The sequence below is a fragment of the Pyrus communis genome, chromosome 11 (genome assembly GCF_963583255.1).
Source record: "Pyrus communis chromosome 11, drPyrComm1.1, whole genome shotgun sequence".
Lineage (NCBI taxonomy): Eukaryota > Viridiplantae > Streptophyta > Magnoliopsida > Rosales > Rosaceae > Pyrus > Pyrus communis.
Genome location: NC_084813.1, coordinates 388,787 through 414,025, shown reverse-complemented (window position 1 = coordinate 414,025; position 25,239 = coordinate 388,787). Strand labels below are relative to the sequence as shown.

The 25,239-nt window shown below is 36.9% G+C and overlaps 1 protein-coding gene and 1 pseudogene across 1 annotated transcript; one reads left to right on the top strand and one right to left on the bottom strand.

The window, feature by feature from the left end:
- Window positions 1–986: 986 nt before the first annotated feature.
- LOC137707659 (uncharacterized) lies at window positions 987–13,678 on the top strand (annotated as a pseudogene).
- Window positions 13,679–13,826: 148 nt separating this feature from the next.
- Window positions 13,827–15,179, bottom strand: LOC137707516 (chlorophyll a-b binding protein of LHCII type I, chloroplastic-like). The gene has a single exon (XM_068446398.1). The coding sequence runs from the start codon at window positions 14,730–14,732 to the stop codon at window positions 13,935–13,937; it is 798 nt and encodes a 265-aa protein (XP_068302499.1). The 5' UTR covers window positions 14,733–15,179; the 3' UTR covers window positions 13,827–13,934.
- Window positions 15,180–25,239: the final 10,060 nt, after the last annotated feature.

The following is a 25,239-nucleotide window of genomic DNA, read 5'->3' as shown; positions in this document are numbered from 1 at the left end:
TTATAATCTAAACTATCTATTATATAAATACTTTTACAGTTTGAACTACCTGTTATATGAGTACTTGTACAAGCTAAACTACCTATCATATTGTAACTACCTATAATGGTGGAATAAGTAATTTTACATGATTCTAACAGTAAGATGTAGTCCTCCATCTTGGTAATGTTGAAAGCCCTCGAAGCTAACACAATCAATGTCAAAAGCCTCTTGAGCAATTACTTACATAAGACAATCAATGTATAATGCTCGTGAATCATGTAGACTAGAATCATGTAACAAATACCAGCAAAAATGAAGCTTACTGTTGTAAATGACTCAACGAAAACATGTAAAATTACTTGTAGTTCTCATAGCTTCATGCGAATTTAAATTCAAATTTGGATACTAATCTGCAAGAATCACGAGTAAAATTCAAAGCAGGAGTTGAATAGAGTTTTTGAAGAAATAACGAGATTTGATGAGTAACTTTTATTTTTATTTTTAATACAACAATATATTTTACACTGAAAAAAATGAGAATTTATTATAAAATGATGAGATTTGATGTGTAACTTAAAGTTCCATGTTAATTTTGGAAGAGTCATGATAAAACATTCAACGAAAGTCGGTGCAATTTTGTTTTCAAATTATGGACACTTTAATTGCTCTACTTATTAGACCCTACCTATGACTGTGCAATACATTAGACCCATATCAAAACATACAGATCAGGATCCTGTCCTGAACAAAAGGTGAGGATCCTCTTGACCAAACTTATTGGACAGTTGAAATTTTATCCACCAACTACAAATAGGATCTCTTCTAAAAGTTATAATAATTATAAAATTTCAACGCCCGATGAGCTTACTAAGGAGGAACCCAGATTCAAAACGCTTTAAACCCTTCACGGTACAAACGGAAACGGTTGAGTCGGAAACTCAGACAACAAGCAAAGGGGTTTGAGGCTTTGAGCACTGCGCAAAAGCAAAAGCAAAAGCCTGGCTATGGCTGTGGAGAAGAAGAAAAAGAAGAAGAAGAAGAGCGGTTCATGGCGTCTGCTGAGCGGCCAACACCTCGGAGAAATCTCAGCCCTGTGCTTCCTCCACCTTCCTTCTCCCCTCTCTGCTCTCCCTTACCTACTCGCAGGTATGCTTCTCTCTCTCTCTCTAAAACCTTTCAGCTTCAAATTCATTGTATGTTGATTTGAATGCACAAAACAGGGTCGGGTTGGCAAATCATGGTGTATAATTTGGAAATGGGAAGAATGGTGAGGTCGTTCGACGTGTTCCGAGGGATTCGAGTGCACGGGATAATCTGTTGTAGCTCTACTTCTAGTACTGAATGCGCAGATGGAACACTAGCTTCTTCTGTTGCTTTCGAAATCACGGTGTTCGGAGAAAGGAGAGTGAAGATGTTTAGTTTGCAGATTGAAACGGAGCAGCAAGTCAGTGTCAGTTTTACTCTATTGCAAACCTTGCCAAAGTTCGCGAATTGGGTCTTGGATGTTTCCTTCTTCAAGATAAAACTTCAAGTTCCAATGCTTTTTCTAACTAAATATTCGGTTTCCGGCTGGCTTACGTCGGGTTATGGAGTTGAGAATTTAGTTTTTGTTGTTTGATTGGTGAATTGGTTGCATGGCTCTGTGAGTGGTTCAAATGGGGAGGATGATTGTCTTGCTATAGGTTGTAGTGACAACTCTGTCCATATATGGGATGTCTCAGCTTCTTCCGTGGTTCTTCAAGTTCGACATCCTGGTTAGTTAGTTCTAACTGAATTAACTAATTTGTTTTGAGCTTTTTTTTCTCAATTTCCAATTTTTATTTGAAGTTGAAGTATTAAAATTTTAATTTGAACTGTAGAGAGGACCCTTCTTTATTCAATGCGGTTATGGGGTGCCACTGTTCAAGCTCTCCATGTTGCATCTCGTACTATCTATAATGAGGTGCCTAATCTTTTCTTTCCATGATTCTCCGAACCCACCTACATGATTACCATATGCACCCACTGCATGCTTAAATTGTTCTACTTTTTTTTAAGTTTCACTGAGGTTCTGAAATGAAAAAAAAGAAAACTATCATAATTAGAAAAGTCTTTCACAGTGATCTGATCGATTACATATTTTATGAATCACCCCCTCTTCCCCCGATGCCCCTTTTAATAGTCTTAATATACTGATATTTCTGTTTTCTTAATTTCTTAACTTTTGAACAATTGGGTTTGCACAGATCATTGTATGAAAAGTGGCGTCTCAGTATAATGCTGCATCTTTAACTAATCAAGTAGAAGACGGCATTGATCATATACGCAAACTTGTTGGACATGAAGGTTCAATCTTTCGGATAGCCTGGTCTTTTGATGGAACCAAATTGGTTTCTGTCTCTGATGATCGTAGGTGAATTTGTTGCTTCAATTCTATGATCCTAAATTCAGTATCATGTGTTTTCCCCTTGAGAGTGTTTCCATTCAACTTGGTCTCTTCTTTGGTACAGTGCTCGTGTCTGGGCAGTTTGTGCGGCAACAAAGCATTCTGAGAAGCCAGGAGACCCCATTGGCCTTGTTTTGTTTGGTCACAATGCCCGAGTTTGGGACTGCTGTATTCTTGGTTCAGTAAGCTTTACAAAAGTTTTTGAGCAATTGTTGTCTTCTGTTGAATAAGAAGAGTATCCAAGATAACTCTAATGATCCCAAGAAGAAGAAAATAGAGCACACTCTTAAAGAAAGCTCACAAAACAAACTAATTAGCAAAGCTTTTCTTATTTAGCTCTAAGCTTTGTTTCTCCTTGGATGATTTACAATGCTTGGGGACTTGGGTATTTATAGCAAACCAAATGAAAGCTACACCACACACTTAATTAAACTAAGATTTCCAACTACCACACCAAACACATTAATTGCACCTAATTATGTTGTTTTCCACACAACCTTACCTAACTTTGCAATTGTAAGCAATTACATCATCAAACTAGATATGGACTTGGGCCTTAGATTGGGTTGTGGATTACTTATTGTTTTGGGTTGACATTGATTCTCAACACTCCCCCTCAATGTCAGCTCTCATTCTTTGCACTATGCTGAGTAAACAGCGAAAAATTTCGAGCTTGCCTGTACTCAAACTTTTTGTGAACAAGTCCGCAACTTGATCATTCGTCTTGACCTGTCTCATCTCAATCTCTTCTTGCAGAACCTTTTCTCTGATAAAGTGGTAATGTACCTCCACATGCTTAGTTCTTGCATGAAAGACTGGATTTTCCGCCAAGCGAATTGCCGATTGGTTATCACAGTACAATGGTACTGGATAATCTACTGGTTGATGTAGATCACTCATTAACTGTACCAGCCATGCATTCTCTTGAGCTGCCATTGCTGCTGCTCTATACTTTGCTTCTGTGGTTGACAAAGATACCGTTGGCTGTCTCTTGCTACACCAAGAGATGGTTCCAGAACCAAGCTTAAACACATACCCAGTTGTTGATCTCCTGGTGTCATGATCTCCCGCATAGTCAGCATCACAGTAACCAACTAACTTGCAGTCTTCACCTTTCTTGTACAAAAGACCATAGTCAATTGTACTCTTCACATATCTCAGTATTCGTCGAACTACTTCCAAATAAGGCTTCTTTGGATTTTGCATGTACCGACTCATCACACCAACTGCATAAGAAATGTCAGGTCGAGTCAAGGTTAAGTAGATCAGACTACCTACCAATTGTCGATACATTGTCGCATCTTCCAAATCTTTTCCTTCATGTGCACACATTTTGGCGTTTGGTTCCATCGGTGTCAAAATTGGCTTGCATTCGAGCATTCCAAACTTCTTCAATAAATCTTTGGAATATTTTTGCTGACAGAGAAATATTCCTTCTTGTGTGCGATCAATCTCTAGACCAAGGAAGTGCTTGAGTTGGCCAAGTTCCTTCATCTGGAAACGGACTGATAAATTCTCCTTCGTCCGAAGAATTTCTGCCTCATCATCACCGGTTATGATCAAGTCATCCACATACACTAGCACGATAGCTAGCTTTCCTTCATTGGTTTTGACAAACAAGCTGGAATCTGCAGGTGTTACTAAATAACCACTTTGTGTTAGAAACTCTGCAATCTTACCTTACCACGCTCTTGGTGCTTGTTTCAAACCGTAAAGTGCTTTCCTTAACTTGCACACGTACTCAGGATGAGCTTCGCTTTTAAAGCCCATTGGCTGCATCATGTAGATCTCCCGATCTAACTCTCCATGCAAGAAAGCATTATTCACATCCATTTGGTATAGATTCCAATCTTTGTTAGCTGCAAGTGCAAGTAGGACTCGTACTGTTGTAAGTTTTGCCACTGGACTAAACATTTCATCATAGTCTAGTCCGTACTGTTGAGAAAAACCACGAGCTACTAGTCGTGCCTTGTACCTCTCGATTGACCCATCTGGACGACGCTTTATCTTGTAAACCCACTTACAGGATATGGGTTTGACATCTCTTGGCTTTGGTACCAGATCCCAAGTTTGATTTTGCTCAAGTGCATCAAGCTCTTCTTTCATAACTGTCATCCACTCAGAACTCTGTGATGCTTTTTCGAACATCTCAGGTTCTGTTGCTTCTTCAATTATGGCTGCATTGGCGTATTTGGGATTTGGTCTCCGTGCTCTTGTTGACCTTCGGAGTTGAGATTGTGGAGTTGATTCTTCCGTTTCACTCGGCCCACCTTCTTCGTTTGGTTGTTGATACACGCCAGTTTGCCAAGGATTCTGAGTCACTCTCTGTTCGACATCATCGTCATTTGGATCTCCTAATTCATCTGAACTTGGTTGGAGTTGGATAGTATGCTCCCCCATCTTCTGTTGCAGCTTTTCTCCAAATTCTCTAGAGTCTGGTAGCACCTCATTCTCTGATGACCACCAAGAAGACGCTTCATCAAACACCACATCTCGTGAAGTGTAGCACCTTCCACTTGTTGGAGTTTCTGAGATTTTGAGGTCACGATACACCTTCACATCTCGTGGACCGAACAAGACATGGTGGCCGATGTGAGCTATCGGTAACCTTGAGTTGTTGGCTGTCACCACCACACGACCTCCCTTGTATTCAGATAGATTTTGCAGCTTCTGTTTATCACCCGTCATATGATTTGAGCAGCCCGAATCTACGATCCAATCATTTTTGTAGTAAATGCGTTCTGGTGTTGTTACCGTGAGGGCTAATTCTTCTTCTCCCTCCGTAGCGAATAATGCTTCAGCATCCCAGCCATCTTCACTATTCTCCTTCGAACTGGAAGTAGCAGTATTACTTTCAACAGGCTCTTTCTTGGTCCAACAATCTTTCGCCATGTGGCCCATCTTCCCGCAGTTGTAACACTTGCCACTAAACTTTTTACTATTACTGCGATTCTTCCAAGCTCCCCCAGAACGAGAGCCTCCATTTCCTTGGTGACTTTGCACCTTTTCTCCATCCTTTTTAGATCCACTACAAGTGTACCGCTTGAAGGTGCATTTGCTTTTGTTGGTGTAGAGCGCTTCCTCTTCACTCTTCAGTGAGACTCCTCCCATTTGCTTGGCCATAGCTTCTTGACCTGCAAGCAAATTTTCAAACTCAACAAGCGATGGTTGTGTCGGCCATCCTTGTATAGCGGCAATGAACCCTCGATATTCGGGTCTCAAACCATGGATAATTATTCTCTTCATCCTGGTTTCCCCAATAGGAGCTGTTGGATCTAATTCTGAAATTTCGCGGCATATCGACTTCACCTTGTGAAAGTACTGGGCAATCGTCATGTCGCGTTGTACCATCGATAGCAGCTCATTCTCGAGAAGTTGCAATTTTGTATCGTTCCTCTTCGAAAAGAGTGTAACAAAAGTGTCTCTTGCTTCCTTTGGCGTTTTAGCATCCCGAATGTGCTCCAACATTTCTTCTATTGTGGTCTTTAAGGCAAACATTGATTTGCCTGCTTTAATTTTCCACTTCCGCAAGACGCCGTTAGCATCTTCCGCTGCCGGTTGTGTAACTTCACTACCACCGACAACCTCCCACAAGTCTTGACCTTGAAGGTAAGACTCTATACACGTTGCCCACGTGTTATAGTTTTGGTTGTTGAGCTTCTTGATTCCTCCAACAACTTGAAGATCACCCATCGTATCGGCAAGACTTTGACTACACCGAACAAGCTTGAGTGACTACCGTGCAGAGTAATACACTACTCTCGACACAAAGAAGCTCCCTCTCAAGGTTTGTGATAACCCCAGCAATAATCTCAAGAAATCTTTTCTGATGTGGAAGATCAGTCAAAACTGCAACCACAGAGCATACTCGGAATTTCAAGAGACTTTACAACCAATGCTCTACCAAGAACGATCCCTGACCGACTTGGCTCTGATACCAATTGTTGAATAAGAAGAGTATCCAAGATAACTCTAATGATCCCAATAAGAAGAAAATAGAGCACACTCTTAAAGAAAGCTCACAAAACAAACTAATTAGCAAAGCTTTTCTTATTTAGCTCTAAGCTTTGTTTCTCCTTGGATGATTTACAATGCTTGGGGACTTGGGTATTTATAGCAAATCAAATGAAAGCTACACCACACACTTAATTAAACTAAGATTTCCAACTACCACACCAAACACATTAATTGCACCTAATTATGTTGTTTTCCACACAACCTTACCTAACTTTGCAATTGTAAGCAATTACATCATCAAACTAGATATGGACTTGGGCTTTAGATTGGGTTGTGGATTACTTATTGTTTTGGGTTGACATTGATTCTCAACATCTTCTTCTCCTTTCTTTTTTGTTTCTCTCCAATCCAAACAAAATCACATCATTGGAAAATCAACTCACCATGTCCGTGCAACATAGATAAAAACAGATTATTAGCATCAGTTATATCCTGGGGAATTTTTTTTCATTTGAATGGGTTTTCAATCCTATCTATCTATCTCTAAGCTTGCCATTTAATGTGCACTGTGTCAGTGTGTAGGGTGAGAAGAATTAACTTTCCAAAATCAATTATCCTAGTCAGCTTGAACTTTTTATGTAATCACACGGGGTTTGTCCTGCATTTGATTAACTCCTGATGGAAATGGTCCTGGTGGTTTAGACTAGATTGTAAAATTCCTTATGTATGGATTGCTGATTCCAAAACCATTTATTTGTTTTAGTTGATTGTCACTGCTGGCGAGGACTGGATGGTAAACACCTTCAAATGATCAAGGAGCATACGTAAGTGCCTTGTGGTTCTTTTTCTGTCAATGATTTGAAATAGCAAGTTATTGCTTTCATTTTCTAATTAACTTGAACTTGTAAATGAAATGCTCGTATTGGAATAGGAAGAATAAGTTTTACAGAAAAAAATGTTGGTAGTGATTCCAGAAACATTGATGTTCTGGTAACAGCCTTGATCATCACTCCCTTTTTGTGGTCCTGTTATGTGCAGAGGAAGGGGCATATGGCGATGTTTGTACAATCCAAACTCTTCACTGCTCATTACTGATGGTTTTGATTCTGCAATTAAAGTGCATCAGCTGCACACTTCCTCTGGGGGCCTTGAGGGACATGCAGAGACAAAAGAATTTAATAGAATGATTACATACACAGTTCATATCCCTACTTTTTTCAGAGAATATTGGACCTATGGACAGGTAATACTCTGATTATTGAAGAAGGCTTGGGGGTCTATCCCAACATTCTTAACTCCAAGAAAATAAAAACCTAAGTTTGTATTGTTTTGTATTAGAAAATGCTATATAAAAATTTGGTCCACCACCTGCTCAGCTAGGGCTTTGATTCATTGGTACCACAGCTAAGAAGTATTGTGGCTGTAAGAGTCCAACACCTTAAATCTCGTTTCTCTTAAGGGTCATTTAAATTGCTGAGGTTTGATTTCTGAAGCCATACCTTGGAAAAAAGCCTTGTTTCGTAGGACGGGATGAATCCTGAATGAGATGAAACAATCAAAGCCCCATATTTTTCCATGTCCCACCGCGAAAGTAGAAGAAAGAAGGCAGAAAGGAGATCCCTTCCCCCCCGCCTTAAAAAATGATGAATATGAAGTCCGTGGGTAGACGTTCTATAGGGATTTTTAATGTGTTGTGAATAATCAATGGATGGGTAGTTAAGGTCTAAAAATTGATGCTTCAATATTCGAAATCCAAGAAAACCTTATAATGACTTCTATATGCACACATTTTCCTTATTTTGGTTTAAGTTTCCTAGATGTTGTCTTCCTCAAATTTAGTGAATATATTAATGTTATCTTACTTACATTGGTCTTAAGAAGAATTGTTTCCCTTTTCTAATTTGGCCCAGAAAAAGCGAATACGTCTGTCGCTTGCACTTTGCTTGTGAGGATACCCTTTATGTTTCAACAAACCATGGCTATCTGTACCATGCTAGATTATTGGACACTGGAGAAATAGAATGGACTGAACTTGTCCACCTCAGTGAAGAGGTCCAGATTGTTTGCATGGATTTATTTTCAGAACCGCTTGAACTTTGCTCCAACATTGAGGACTGGGTTGCTGTTGGCGACGGAAAAGGAAACGTAACAATTGTTGGGGTTATATGTGATGGTTGTACTCCTAAAGTGGGTTTCTCCCTTACTTGGTCAGCTGGAATGGAGCGACAACTCCTAGGTACACATTGGTCCAAGTCACTAGGTTCTGGGTAATGATCAGTCACTGCTCTATTAAATAATAATTATTAATTATCTCTTCAATACCTGAGTTCTTCATGACTACTATGTTGCCAAGGTTTTCATTCTAGATATTTGTTGTCCATAATTGGCAAGGGTGGGCCATATCATACAATGGCCACACATACCAGTGTGCCAATTTCTAGAATGGTATACCCATGCCACTTAAATTTCTGATGATAGACATCATCTAAGCCTTGCTTTAATTTTTAGATTCGGAAGTTTAAAATATTTAAGTCACCAATTCTGCTGTTCATACCATGCAGGTGTATCTTCACTGCTTATCCTAGAGGAACATTAAAGCTCTGGAAATTGTCTGACCATTCTGCAATGTCTCTCTTATAGCAGAGTTCACATCAAGTTTCGGAACTCGAATTATGTGTTTGGATGCAGTGTTGGAAGAAGAGGTAACTGTTTTCCATTGTCTTCTTTTTCCTCTTAATTTCATGTGATTGGGATTTGCACATAAAGTGTGCAGAAACACTACGATGGATTAGTTAAACACCAGAGAAACCTGTGGAGTGTGGGTTGACCATGGCCAGCTTAAATTGAGACAAAATATAACACAAGGTGGTCACTGTTGTGTTAAGCCACATATCATATATCCTGATCCTTCCCAACATTAGTGTTTGTTCATCTCTCTCTCTCTCTCTCTCTCTCTCACACACACACACACACACACACACACACACACACACATACACACACCCAATCAAATCATGTTTTTGAATATTCTTGTATGTTTAGATAAAAGGAAACTATGACTACTGCTCGGGTACAGATAGATATGAAGACTTTAAGGACAAGTCTAAGGAAATATTTAGCTCTTTGCCTAAATTTATAAAAGAGTAAACATGAACTGTTGATCATGTGAAAAGAAGATGTGGCTTGGTTAACTTTTCAGTTCTTGAATTAAATCTAGAGAAAACTAGATGTTAGTCTAGTTTCTTTAGAAACTATTATGTATCCAGATATACTTAATTGTTTTTATGCCCTTCTGGTTGATTTTTGCAGGTATTGGTATGTGGAGATATACGTGGTAATCTTGTTTTGTTCCCTTTGTTGAAGAGTGTCTTGCATGGAACGGTAGAACCTATAACCTGAACGTATCTCTGTCCAATTACTTCAAAGGAGCTCATGGAATATCAAGTGTTTCAAGTCTTGCTATTGCTAGACTAAGCTCCAAAAAGATTGAAATATGCTCGGTATGGTCACAATTGACTTTTAATCTGCAAGGGTGATGAGTGATTATAACACTTGCTTTCCAGTATTTCTGAATGTGCATGTGTGTGTTTGTGCATAGTGAAATTGTAATACCTTTTAAACTTTACCTTCTCCCTTTTCTTAATTAGAAACATTGTAACTGTACTCTCTTAATTTCCCACTTTTCTCAGACAGGAGCAGATGGGTGTATATGCTATCTGGAGTATGAAAGAGATATGAAGAGTTTGGAATTTATAGGGATGAAACAAGTAAAAGAGTTGAGTCTTATTGAATCTGTTTCTGCTGATAATAGCTCTGTTAATGAGTTGTCAACCTGTCATTGTGCTGCTGGTTTTGCATCAGTGGATTTTATAGTTTGAAATTTAATGACTGAAACCAAGGTATCATCCCTTCCTGTACGGCTATACCAATAACTTTTTCCTCTGTAATGATTGTAAGTTTTTTTGTGTTATTTATTTTGGTTCCTGAGGGTCCATATATTTTCCAGGTTGTCCAAATTCCATGCGGTGGATGGAGGCAGCCGCGTTCCTATTATCTTGGTGATATGCTAGAAATAAAGAACTGTTTTGCATATGTTAAGGTTCGTAATTGACCAAAAAGTAGACATCGATAGCAGGTTATGATATGAGTTGTTTTAGTTTTATATAGGCCATGAAATGTTTTTTTCTGCTAGGCACATTATTCCATCTCATCATTTGATCATTCCGTATACATTTCATTTGCTTACTTTGAAATAAAAAGAGCAAGTTTTCATCAAGTTTATAGAAATGTTGTATTTATCTTAAAAGTCTACAATATTCATTTGAATTTCAGGATGAGATCATTTATATCCATCGGCGATAGGGGCTTGATGGTGAAAGGAAGACTCTCCAGGAATTTGCATATGCAATTCCATGGGAGATAGATGCATTCCATATGCTTTGTCTCTGAAGATTTGCAACCTGGAGTAGATGAGAAGCACAGCCTATTCACTGGATCTAGTTGGATTGCTACTGGGTGTGAAGATGGAACTGTGAGGTTGACTAGGTATGGTTACAATTATTAGCAATTTATAATCTAAAATTCAAAAAAGAGAAAGTAGTTGAGCACCTCCGCTATGAAACTGAGGGGTTTTTCAGAGGGCTAGCAAGACCAGCTAAATGTCTAATGATTTACTTAGGTATACACCAGGTGTTGAAAATTGGTCAGCATCAAAATTGCTTGGGGAGCATGTTGGTGGATCAGCTGTGAGATCAATATGTTGTGCCTCAAAGTTATATATTGTTCCATCAGATACTGCCAACATAAATGGAAAAAATGCAGCAGCAGAGAACAGAGAAACTCCAGTTCTATTGATTTCTGTTGGTGCAAAGCGGGTCTTAACTTCCTGGCCACTAAGAAGTAATAAGGTAAACAAAAAGGATGAAACACTATCTGATCAGCAGCATAACATCACTGGAAATGGAAATAAAGTTTTGTCGCAAGAGTCAACTTCGATGTCATTCCAGTGGCTTTCAACAGATATGCCAGTCAAGTATTCTAGTAATCCTAAATTTCCAGAAAATATAGGCAATGATTCTATTGCAGAAACCAATGGAGGATCTAGATTATTGTCTTCGGAAAAGGGAAATATCGAGTTGAAATCTTCACTTAAGGATAAATATGAAGATGACTGGAGACACCTTGCTGTCACTGTGGTTCTGGTCAAATGTGCTGGTTCCAGGTAATAGGAACTGACTAATGTTTGATTTCCTTATCTCATTTCCCTTTTGGATCTACTTCCAAGTTCTCGATTTCCTTTCAAGATTACCGTCTGTTTTATTGTTGTCGCCTGCTCAGATGCCACCCTTGCATTGCGGGCTCTAGTTTTGCCCTATAGGCTATGGTAATAATGGGGGAGCCCTATGTTGTTCTATTCTTAATGATTTCCTCGTAACCTCATTTACGACAATCCTTTCTTTATGATAGTGTAGGTTTGATGTTGCTGTATTGCTTCCGTTGTCATCACCAGTTTTGGCATTGCAGCATGTTATCCTTCCTACATTTGTCCCTTCTGAAGGTCAGTTGTTGTTGAATGGACCACGTATGGGCATGAGAAATAGTTGTATGGGTTTGAGAAATACACACCAATTTAAATTTCTGGATCCCTCTTCTGAATTTGGAATGAACTTGTACTGATTAAATTTTCTGTATGCAAGGCCTCTGATCTGATGTTTCCACCTTTTTTCCCTTGGACTTTTGCTACTGTCACAGCTCATCTAAAGTCGTTATTGTCTCTTATAACTTTGATTTGCAGATAATATTCAGATGGGGAGTATGTATATTCTCATTAGTGGAGCTACTGATGGAAGTATTGCCTTTTTGGACCTCATGAAAAGCATTCAAGCTTTCATGCAACTTGTGTCAGTACTTGATGTAGGAAAGTTCATTGATTGTCCAAAAAGGCCACGGACAGGGAGGGGAAGTCAAGGTGGACGGTAGTGGAGATCTTTAGGCAGTAGCATGTCAAAGAATAGACTAGGCACTGGTTCCACCACTATAAAAGCTGGAGAGGAAACTAATCGCAATTTGCCTATCACATTATGGATGGAATGTCATCGATGCAAAATTTCACGAGAACAGAACAGTTTCTTCACAAGCTATTGATACTGCTTCAGAAGTGAATGCTTATGATTCCTCCTCTGATATATGTGAAATATCTCCTTTAGCTGTTTTCGAGAACATTCACCAGTCTGGTGTCAATTCTCTCCACGTTTCAGGTGTAGAGGGTTGTTGAAGTCCTGAAATTGGGTTTCTATACAATTTAATAAGTGGGGGTGATGATCAAGCGCTTAGTTGTCTTACTTTGAATTGTCAGTTTCAGCATCAAACTCTGAATTTGAGAATATGGCACTGATAATTAGAAATTCAGTCACTGAACCTGGAAGTACAAAACAAATTATTCACTCTGGTCAAGGCAAGAACTATTGGATCAGATTCGTAAATCATGATAAGGTCCCCTCAGCTCACAGCTCTGCTGTAAAAGGTAAAGGAAATTCTTCGAAACCAGATTACTATCCCATTGTAGAGTAATTCACAATATTGAGAATAAAGACTGACTTTAACCTCTTGTTTTTTTTTTGACGTCTCCTTCCCCATAACCTTTGAAGGACTAGTGTCAGTGATTTTTCTTGCTGAAATTCACTGTATTTACTGTGTAATCAAATTGTGTTTTATTTTATGAAGGTGTTTGGAGGATCTTGGGTTTTTTCCACTGGTCTTGATCAACGTGTTAGGTGCTGGCGTCTTGAGGATGAAGGCAAACTAATTGAGGGTGCTTATTTCATCATAAGTGTGCCAGAGCCAGAAGCACTGGATGCTAAAGTGTGTGGCAGGTGAGTAAAGTTCCTTATACTAACATAGATTCAAAAATGCCTTTATAGCAGAATTATTTAGTGTTTCAGTATGATATGAACTGATACCATATTTCTTTGACATTTTACCAAATATTGTTTGTGTACTTTTGTTTAGGAACCATTATCAGATTGCAGTAGCTGGAAGAGGTATGCAAATGCTTGAGTTCTCCGAATCTTTTAATGTCAGTTGATGAACGCAGAAGAGTCAAGTAGGTATTTTTGGTGATTTTATAATCCAAATGGCGATTTTTAACGGCTATTTTAGTAATAGCCATCATTCTATCAGAAGAGTCTTCACAATTTCCACACTGGTATGCCTTCTGCCAATTCTTGTTCTCTGAATTGCAACAAGAATTGTAAACTCTTAAGAGGATTATGATATGGTGATAAGGGGTCCTCTATATTCAGGGTTCATTTTTCTTTTGGGCCTTTGATGCCAAGCATAAAGTATATTTTAGCCAATTTATCCAGATTTGGGGTTCGAATGCAAAATCTTGAGTTGTGAAGTGTAACAGAAAATAATAGATACGACAGTAAATTGTATAATTTAGCTTCAATGGATGTACGTGTTTTCAAGAGCAAGTTAAAATTGTCCATTGATGCAATTTTTAAAGCTTAATTTTACATACAAGCAGGTAGCTTATAGACCCTCTATTGTACACACTGATTAGGTTTCCTCACTTCCCGGGCACGAAGTTGGTGGCATAAGCCCAGGCATTGTTGGTAACAGGATCAGCCAGATGATCGGCAAGGTTCTCAATAGGTCCCTTTCCAGTGACAATGGCCTGCACAAAGAAGCCGAACATTGAGAACATGGCCAGTCTTCCATTCTTGAGTTCTTTGACCTTAAGCTCTGCAAATGCCTCTGGGTCATCTGCAAGTCCCAAAGGATCAAAGCTGCCTCCGGGGTACAGTGGGTCAGTGATCTCACCAAGGGGTCCTCCGGCAATGCGGTAACCCTCAACAGCACCCATGAGGACCACCTGGGTTGCCCAGATTGCTAGAATGCTCTGTGCATGAACTAGGCTTGGGTTTCCAAGGTAGTCAAGGCCGCCTTCACTGAAGATTTGAGCTCCGGCTTTGAACCACACTGCTTCACCAAACTTGACTCCGTTCCTGGAGAGGAGCTCTGGGAAAACACAGCCCAAAGCACCAAGCATTGCCCATCTTGAGTGAATGACTTCGAGTTCACGGTTCTTGGCAAAGGTTTCGGGGTCTGCTGATAGCCCAGCTGTGTCCCACCCGTAGTCACCGGGGAATTCACCGGTTAGGTAAGATGGAGCCTCACCGGAGAATGGTCCGAGGTACTTGACACGATCAGGGCCGTACCAGGGGCTCCCTGATGAGACAGCAGGCTTTTTGCCCGTTTTCCTCATAGAAACCCTACCATTTCCTTGGACAGCTGAGAACTCTGTCTGTGTGTTCAGAGGAATGGCCTTCCCAGTGAATGGGGATGAGAGAGCCATAGTTGCCATTGGGGATGAAAGAGAGAGAGACAGAGAGAGAGGAGATGCTGATGAAGTCGTTTGGTGATTTGAGTATGCAGAATATGATGCTTCTGTTTTTATAGGGGGTCCTGTGAGATCCAGAATCCTATCCAGAATCCATGTGTATCTCGATCCTTTTCCTGATTGGTTCTTATGGGTGATGTAGTGATTTAAGCATCCAGCTCACCTTCCCATCCAATCCATCAAGGACACCATTGCAAATTGCTATCGGATTATTGTTCAAATTATTTTGGACAATTTCCCTCAAAACAGAGACTTGGTCACTCTCAGCCATACGTGTGGCGATTCCCTTGTTACGAAAATTCTTCAGGACGCCGATGTATAATATATATTATGTTTAATGACTGGTAATTCGATCGTGAATTTATTTAACGAGTGAAGTTTGAATGTAAATGCAAAGACTGGAAAGAGCGAGTCGTACTTATTTTTGGGCAAATTATAAGAATGCCGTTTACAGTTTTGGAAAGGGATCCTCTCCGGATCCCTTCCACGAAGTCCACCAAACTCATCTATCCGAACCGTTGAAATTTGATCCAACGGTTACAAACATGAGGTCCTTTTAAAAGTTATAATAACCTTTAACTGTTAAATCAAATTTCAATGGTCCGGATGAGTAGACTTGGTGAACTTGGTAGAAGGGATCCGGAGATGATCCCGTTCCAATAGTTTTGACCTAATTTCCACCAACTTCCCTTTATTTTGGATTTTGTCAACTTTTACCAATGTAGCTTTACAAATATATCACAACCATCCTCACTTCCATTGATTGGAGAAAATTTTCTTTGTACCCGTAACATAAGTGGTACTCTATGTGTTATTATATAAGTAGTGAGATTTTTTACTTTTTATGTTATTAATATTTTAAAATAAGAATTTCATCACTTGTATAAAGACATATAATGTACAATCCCGTGTTCCGGTCACATTGAAAAATCTTTCTATCAATTGAGACTCGATTGGCTGGCATGGAAATGTGCCCCACTTTTGGGACACTGCCTTTTTAATTTTTCCATTGAAAAATGATTTCTCCACCACTTTTAATCTCATACACTCCTTTTATTTGTTAACATTGAGCTCTAACAGACCTTCAAAAATCGTAAAAAATATAAGCTTGAGTAAAAGATGGTAATCTCTCATACCTTTCATTTAGTAATAGGCCAAAATTACAATAAAGTTTGTGACATATCCTAACATATTTAATTGGGCTGATATTTTCCTTAAACATTTATTTTTTTTCTTGAAACTTATATTTTAGTTTCTATTTAATATTTACCCAAATTCAACTAAATTAATCTAATTGTAGGTTTGGAGAGCACTAGTAAAATCGAAATTAAATTATAAAGCTTGACTTATGATCTGACTAATTTTAGAGACCATATCATTTAAGGCATGAAATAGAAGTAATATAGCATGGAATCGGATTCGGCCAATTTATTTACTATTAATGTTGGACAAATTGTAAAACTTGCAACTTGTGCATGAGACGATTCGTTGAACCCAAACCCTTTACAGATATGCAATTATTACAAAAATATTTTCAGCTTCATCCAACCTTAGCAAGACCTAAAATTATTGAAAACAATTCTTAATTTCAACTATATATACTCGTAGATTTGGAGAAGAAGAGCAACTCAGATATTAAGTTTTGCACAACACTGCAAGTGCACAACGATCATGATCATTTTTCTCTAGGTATCAAAAACTTGAAAACCTATGGAGAAAGGTTCGCTCAAGCTGATTTTCCTTGTTGCTTTGTTGGTTGCATCTACTGGTAAAATACTTTGCTCGAATAACTTTTATTTCGCTCACTTTTTCTCATATTTCCTTGATCACCTTTTCTCTTTAAACTTGTGCAACTTGCCACAGACATGGTATATATTATAAGCATGTGATATTTCTAATTAACAATTAAGGAAATACTTGTGGTAGGTGTACAAGTTGGAGTCGAAGCAGGGAACCTATGGCAACCTGGTATCTGCACAACACCTAAAGATTGTGATAACCCCGCCAAATGTCAATGCAACGCGGCTGGTCTATGTGTTTGCCCTAAGGAAGTGGTTGAAATTAACGTTTGAAGCCTCATCTGCATACTCGCAAGAGCATAAGGAAACCCCGTAATCAAAAGTCTCTTAATTCTCACTTAGATTGTTAAACTGTTTGAGCGGTCCTAATAAACCACACAAGTTACAAATGTGAGGACTATTTGAATAAATAATAAATAACACCAACTTATTTAGAGTTGGTTCAATTTCTTTGTGTGCATGCTTATTAACAAAAATACACTAGCAAGACAAACTATCACAATTTTATGTTTCAAAATACAACATAAAGTTTAATTGGGAATTTGAGGCATTCTAATTCTTTATTCATGTATCCATTGTGATTTTAAATGATTCTCTTCAAATCCTAGTGTATTCAGTAACAGTTTTAAGAGAATTTATAAGAATCCACATAAATTTGGATATGTTTTATTAGGATTTTAAAGGTGTTTAGAATCGTAGTATAAGTGGTGATTTTAAATTATTTTTAAAGTTAAAAATTCTTACAAAAATAGATTGCTTGTATAGTGTATTTTAAGAATACCTCTAGATACCAACAAATTGAAAACAAAATACAGAGAAAATGTTCGCTCAATCTTGCCTTCCTCGTTGCTTTATTGGTTGAATTTGTTGATAAAACATTTCACACAAATATTATTTATTCACTTGTGATGTACTTACATGTAACATCCCCTGTTGTCCAGGGGAGTGAATCATGTAAGCCTTATATGTATATTCCCATTTCTTCCTAGCACGAGGCCTTTTGGGAGCTCATTGGCTTCGGGTTCCATTAGAACTTCGAAGTTAAACGAGTTCGCGCGAGAGCAATCTTAGGATGGGTGACCCATTGGGAAGTTCTCGTGTGAGTTCCCAGAAACAAAACCGTGATGGCGTGGTCGGGGCCCAAAACGGATAATATTGTGTTACGGTGGAGCCGAGCTCGAGATATGATAGGGACCAAGGCCGAGATGTGACATACAGCACGGTGGCAGCCGATGCTTTGAGTAGTGCCAGACCCAGTGATAATTGCAAAGATTTCGACGTAATTTGAATCTTGAAGATTGAGCTTTGCTTTTATTGTTTGTCGTTTTTTGCATATCAAACATTGCTATTCAAAGAGAGAACGACGAATTAAAGAAAGAGATTGAAATAATGTTCTTTGCTTAGTTAGATCTCAAAAGCACGCATTGAAAAATTGGTACAAATAACTTTTTTTTGGATGTCTAAATGGTTTTAAACACTACAAAAGATATGGGCACTGCACACAATTAGGGATGGGCAAATATCTATTGGTTATGGATAACCGCGGTTATCTGCTTATTTAAATTTCACGGTTACGGTTATGGGTAACCGTTTAGATAAATAAACGGTTACAGGTATAACCATTTACCCATGAAATTTAAACGGGCGGTTATAGGTATTACCCGCGGTTATAAACGGGTACCCATTTAACCGTTTATTTTAATATATGTAAAACTAAAAAAAAAAAAAAAAAAAAAAAGGTTTCTAACTAGGTTTAGTGTCTCGAGATATAATTGGTTATAAAGGGCCATAATATATATATATATATATATATATATATATATATATATTTATGCCTCATTTGAGAGAAAAATATAGTTGATAGAATGGGTTAATGTTTAATATATGTGATTGAATGTGCTAAAGCATTAAAGTGTTCGACAGTTTTGTTCTGGAGTCTTTTGGAGCTTTGACCAATTCAAGATAATGATTACCTTGAGCATTTAGAAACATGTTATTATCAGATGATGCGTACCTATATATATTATCAGAGTTGTTAGAGATTGAAGTGAAACGGGAGCCATGTATTATTCTGTTTATTTTCTTCACTAGTGTCAGATAAGAGAAATGAACGTAGAGATGGACAAATGAGGAAAACATGATTATTACTTTTTGCTTTTCATCTTTTTGTACTACTTATACGATACAAGCATACGTCTCTTTTAATGCATGTAAAAGGCTTACACACCAAAACAATAAAAACCAAACTTCTACTATTTAAGCAATATAATTTTGACTTCTATTCTTCCACTTTCCACTCTTAGCCATATGTGGTTGTTTTTTTTTTTTTTATGTGGACATTCACACCAATTTCACAACAAAAATCATTACTTGAGTATTTACAATCTCAACAATTACTAATGTTAGTGAGAAACAATTCAAGAATTAATTACAAAAAACAAAAAGACACAACTTTGTATTATTTGTAGGGCAAGTAACCCCATTATTTTTCTTAAAAAAGGCACAAGGTACGGAGAAATATCATCATATTAATTCTCAAGCCTATCTTTTCTCTTTATGCAGCTGCACCCCTCTCTCTCCTTCAGTTAAATTTAGGCCACAATGCATTGTTAAACACGCTCTTGACACTGAGCTAAGGAATTGAATGCTTGTTTACTACAAAGCCATTCACAATATTCATCAAGCAAACCAAGTAATCTATAAAACGTGGTTTCAATTTCGATATTTTTTCAGCAATGATTGCATGAAACATTCACCATGAAGCATGAACTCTAATTTTACGTTTTTTTTTTTTTTTTCAAATTATAGATTCAGCTTAAATTTATTGTTCTTATAATTGTGGTGAATTGAATATGCGTGAATAAGAGAAGAAGAAAAATGAGATTTTTCAAACCCTACACGCATGGGAGGCGCAGCCTGAAGCCGCGCTGCCCGAGCCACCAAGCCGTTCCTGCTCCAAAACTCTAAGGTCCAAAACAAAGCCGTTTTGAATCACCTTTCTTATGGACCTGGGCTGCCTGCAGTTGACCCGCAACCCAATTGGGCATATGTACCAAATTGTCCTGCTTGTTTTTTTTTTCTTTTGGGCCTTGTTTTATTTTTGGCTTGCATGAAATAACAAGCCCATGGTTTAGGCCTTGTTTTTCACTTTTCCTTCTTAGCCCAATAATTGAGTATATAATCTGTTAACTCATTTACTTCTCCTTTGTTGCCCAACAACTCAACAACTACTCTTTTGGGCCTGCAAGCCACGACAGCCCCATATTTTGGGTCGTCACTCATTCTTTTCACACATAGGTCCTGAAGCTATTCCCGTTCACTACATATGTATATTGTATTTGTTTGTAGGTATCATGAACATAGAGTTTGTACTTAAACTCGAACTTGAAGTTTTGAAAATAAGTGCCATAGAAATTCAAAGTTTCATAAAACAATACACCCGTAAAAATCCGGAGTTCTTGTAGGTGATTTGTCAGGATTACATGTAGATAATGCTTTTAAAAACAACTATAAAATTTAGTTTGTGCAAATTACTTTATTGTCCATAATTTTATTTTGTGATAGAAGACAAAAATGTTTTTTCACCATCTTATAGTTGACAAAAAGAGTTTCATTAATATGTGGTTTAAATTAACTTCTTCCTTACAAATCTGTTAATTTTATGGAAAGAGATCCTCTCCGGATCCTTTCCACCAAATCCACCTAATTAATCAATCTAGGCCATTGAAATTTGATCCAACGGCTACAAACAGGGGGCCCTTTAAAAGTTATAATAATTTTAGCCGTTGGACTAAATTTCAAGGGTCCAAATTAGGTGATTGGGTGGATTTGGTGGAAGAGATCTGGAAAGGATCCCTTTCCCAATTTTATGGCCCAACAATTAGATTAGTCCAATTTTTAGTTATTTTTTTATTTAGGTCCATGAATAGGATTCCATATGTCAGAACTTTTTGTTGTTAGGTTGATACTTTGCATTGTGGTTACTATTTTACTCTATTATAGCTATTCGATGGAAAAAGAAAAAGAAAAAAAAAGAAAATGATACGATCGGTACTTTGATAGCTACTCTCCTCGAAGATAATCGCTACATACTTAGCAACTGATTCCTATAAAAGTCGCTATCTCCATCCCGATCCCTCCCTTTTCAATTTTTTTTTTTTGTTAATGTTTCTTTTATTTCTCTTACCATAACAACAAACTATCATATTCGTGTTTTTCAAAATATATTTTTTTCCGTGCAAAATATATTATAATTCATTTTTAAACACTTGTAATCAATGATTTAAAATCCAAATTTAAAGATATTTTTCTATTTTCTCACTTTAAGAATCAATAAAAAATAGTTTCAAGACCTAATAATCGGTAGGATCACATCAAAAGGTTTTGGAATATTTTCCTTAACTTCAGCGCAAAATATTTCTTAAAGCTAAAAATTATTATTTTTTTTTTTACAAAAAACTGTGTGCTATAAGCCAAAGTTAAAGTCATTCTATTCGCACCACATATTTCCTAAAATTAATTTAGGACATTTCTAAAATTTCGGACACCTATAAATCTCTTGGGGGCCTCGCTATTAGTTATATTATTTTTTTTATTTTTTTTTCAACTTAGGTACCCTATTAGTCGGCATAAACCCAGATTTCAGCTGATCTTTTACAATCTAAACTACCTATCATATAAGTACTTTTACAGTCTAAACTACATGTCATATAAGTACTTGAACAAGCTAAACTACCTATCATATTATAATATTAGTCGGCATAAACTTAGATTTCAACTGATCTTTTATAATCTAAACTACCTCTTATATAAGTACTTTTATAGTCTGAACTACCTGTCATATAAGTACTTGTACAAGCTAAACTACCTATCGTATTGTAACTACCTATCATGGTGGAATAAGTAATTTTACATGATTCTAACAGTAAGATGTAGTCCTCCATCTTGGTAATGTTAAAAGCCCCCGAAGCTAACACAATCAATGTCAAAAGCCTCTTGAGCAATTACTTACATAAGACAATCAATGTATAATGCTCGCGAATCATGTAACAAATACCAGCAAAAATAAAGCTTACTGTTGTAAATGACTCAACGAAAACATGTAAAATTACTTGTAGTTCTCATAACTTCATGCGAATTCAAATTCAAATTTGAATACTAATCTGCAGGAATCACGAGGAAAATTCAAAACAGGAGTCAGATAGAGTTTTTGATGAAATGACGATATTTGATGAGTAACGTTTTTTATTTTATTTTAATACAAAGATATATTTTGCACTAAAAAAGATGAGAGTTTTTTATGAAATGATGAGATTTGATGTGTAACTTAAAGTTTCATTTTAATTCTGGAAGAGTCATGATAAAACATTCAACGACAGTCGATGCAATTTTGTTTTCAAATTATGGACACTTTAATTGCTTTACTTATTACACCCTACCTATGACTGTGCAATACATTAGACCCATATCAAAACATGCGGATCAGGATACTCTCCTGAGCAAAGGGTGAGGATCCTCCTGACCAAGCCCATCGGGCTGTTGAAATTTTATCCAACGGCTACAAACAGGGGGCCCATCTAAAAGTTATAATAATTGTAGTCGTTGGATAAAATTTCAACGGCCCGATGGGCTTGGTTAGGTGGATCTTCACTAGGGATGGGCAAATACTCATTGGTTATGGGTAACCACGATTATCCGCCCATTTAAATTTGACGGTTATGGTTATGGGTAACCGTTTAGATAAATAAATGGTTATGGGTATAACCGTTTACCCGTGAAATTTAAATGAGCGGTTATGGGTATTACCTGGGGTTATAAACGGGTACCCATTTAAACGTTTATTTTAATTTATGTAAAACTAAAAAAAAAAAAAAAGTTTCTAACTAGGTTTAGTATCACGAGATATATTTGGTTATAAAGGGTCATATAATATATATATTTATGCCTCAATTGAGAGAAAAATATAGTTGATAGAACGGGCTAATGTTTAATATATGTGATTAAATGTGCTAAAGCATTAGTGTTCGACAATTTTGTTTTGGAGTCTTTTGGAGTTTTGACCAATTTAAGATAATAATTACCTTGAGCATTTAGAAACATGTTATTATTAGATGATGCGTACCTATATATATATATATATATATATATATATATATTTAATTGGCCTCGAGTTTTCAATAAATATTTGCCCCCAAAATTAGAAATCGATTAAATGGCTTGGATCAATGAACATATGTTTCTAAATAAAAATTCAAATATGTATCAAATTAGCCTTTTGGCAGACTGATGCATATATATATATATACACACACACACATATACATATGTGTATATGTATGTATGTATGTATGTATGTATGTATGTATACAAGAATATTAATTAATCTACAACTATGCATGATTCTTGTAATAGATTGACTGTCAAATAATTGCGAGACATCGCATATATTCATAAATAATATTGCCGTTAATATAAAAATACATGTTAAACGTACTTACAACGGTATTTAATACTTAGAAAAAAGAAAATTATGACAAATTAATTTTCAAGTTGTTAAAAAAAAAGGTAGACGGGTAAAAAAAAAAAAAAAAGTAAACGCGTACGCGGTTATGGGTAAATGGGTATGGTTAACCGTTTATAAATGATTATGGGTATGGGTGTACCCGTTTATGTAAATACTCAACAGGTAAACGGTTATGTGGGTAAAAACTTAAACGGTTATGGGTAAATAACCACGGTTACCTGCCCACCATAACCGTTGCTCATCCCTACACACATTGAATTATCTGTGCCCTTTGAGGCCAAGAAGCACTAACAATTATGCCCATAGACCAATAGCAATGGTGCAACAACTAAAATATTATATGTGCCCTCTATGGGCGTCATCGTTGGTCAAAGGGCACAATACCGTGTTTCATGCTAAAGATGCAAACACAAATTAAGGGCCTTTTGTGCCTCAATTCTGACAATGCTGTCAGAGTAATTTCTCATCCAATGTTGGCACAAATTTTATTATTGTGCTCAATAGGTTAAATATTAAAAAAAAACATAAATTCAAATACCGCATAATAAAACGAATAGTAATACCACTGAGGCGCACCCATTTTTTCAGTTGCTGAGAGAAATAATAGTTGCAGAATTAACTAATTAATATATTTATTAATCTTTAGGTGGCTTGTTTTGGAGTTTTCAGTTGTCTTTGCTTCAACTGTTTGGCACTTGTTTACAGTTAAACTCACAAGTTGATAACAAAAGTTAATGAATAAGTTTAATATGTCAACTGATTAACCGTTTTTCAAAGATGCAATGCAACCTAGTACTTAGCAGATGACATCAAATATTTTGCAGATGCAAGTAAACATTCAGATTTGATGTTATCATTTGAGAAACAATCAAAGAACCAAGTAAACACCCATAGGCTTATTCCCTGTATTCCTCAAGAGGACCTAATTAACTTCTTAATTTTACTCAGTAAGCATAAACACTTTACACTTCATATACAGCCTAAAAAAATAGAGTAATATAAGAAACTGTAGAAAGCAAACATTAAATTTGCCATTACCCCAATCTGCTACTTGATCATATACCAAGTTATTGAAGCTGACATTTTTAATCTATAAGCTTAGAAATCATAAGAAAAACAAATGTTTGAGTCGATAGTAATCTCAAATAGCAATCTCTAACAAAAATTTGACCATAAAAAATGTATATCCATCTCTCAATCTGTATCAATCTTCATCCCCAACAAAAAGTTTCAGTTTTATTATAACCAAATGGTGCAGCTGCTAGTGTTGGTGCCCGAAGAGCTGAAAACTGAAATTCACCCACCAGAAATCCAAAAAACAACCCTGCAAAGCAACTAAACTAATTTCAGCAATTTTACCTAAACATAAATAGAACAATTACACAAACCTTACAATCAAAGGTCTAATTTTTCAACTACATACAACAAACTCGGATCATTTCGGTGTGAATCAAAATCATAAATACCCAAGTCTAAAATAGAGACTTTAAAGACCCTATTTGAAATTAATATCATGTATGCTTTTAGTTTCTAATTATAATGGATATGACATGGAAAATTTATTCATTGAAACACTGCATGAACAACACAACAATATCACGCCACAAATTCCCAATTACAGTGATACATGCTTGATCACACAAACTTCTGTTCAGCAATCCGATTATGAAACCACCAAGATACTTAGTCTGAGGAGTTTTAGAACTAAAATTCTAGTGGGTAAAGGGTGATAACATTTTTGAAGTAAAATTAAAGATCAGTAAACATATATTAGCACGAAGAAAGATTTACAACTACGCATGGCATTGACATGCATATTAAATCCCACTAGAAGTCAACTGATTATTTCTAGTCCGGTTGTTTTTGTTTGTCCATGGTTCATCACTTCTGGCTTCCTGATTTAGGATCACTGGTTCATCTAGACTATCAACCAAGAGACTTCTGAAAGGGAAGGGTGGTAGGAACATCAGAAAATGTAGTCAATCCTTAAAAGCCGAACATCGACCAAAAAGAAAAGAAAAGGCAAACAAAAACTCAAAAAGTAGGTACAGGACAACAATATATATAGGCCTCCATTCAAATGAGTTCCTCCTTTATATAATACGTGTGTACTACTACTAGCAGAGAGGAGAAGGCCTGTTTCCATTTA

Bases quoted from the DNA above. Each gene is read 5' to 3' on its own strand.
- LOC137707516 (XM_068446398.1), bottom strand. From the start codon at position 14,732: ATGGCAACTATGGCTCTCTCATCCCCATTCACTGGGAAGGCCATTCCT.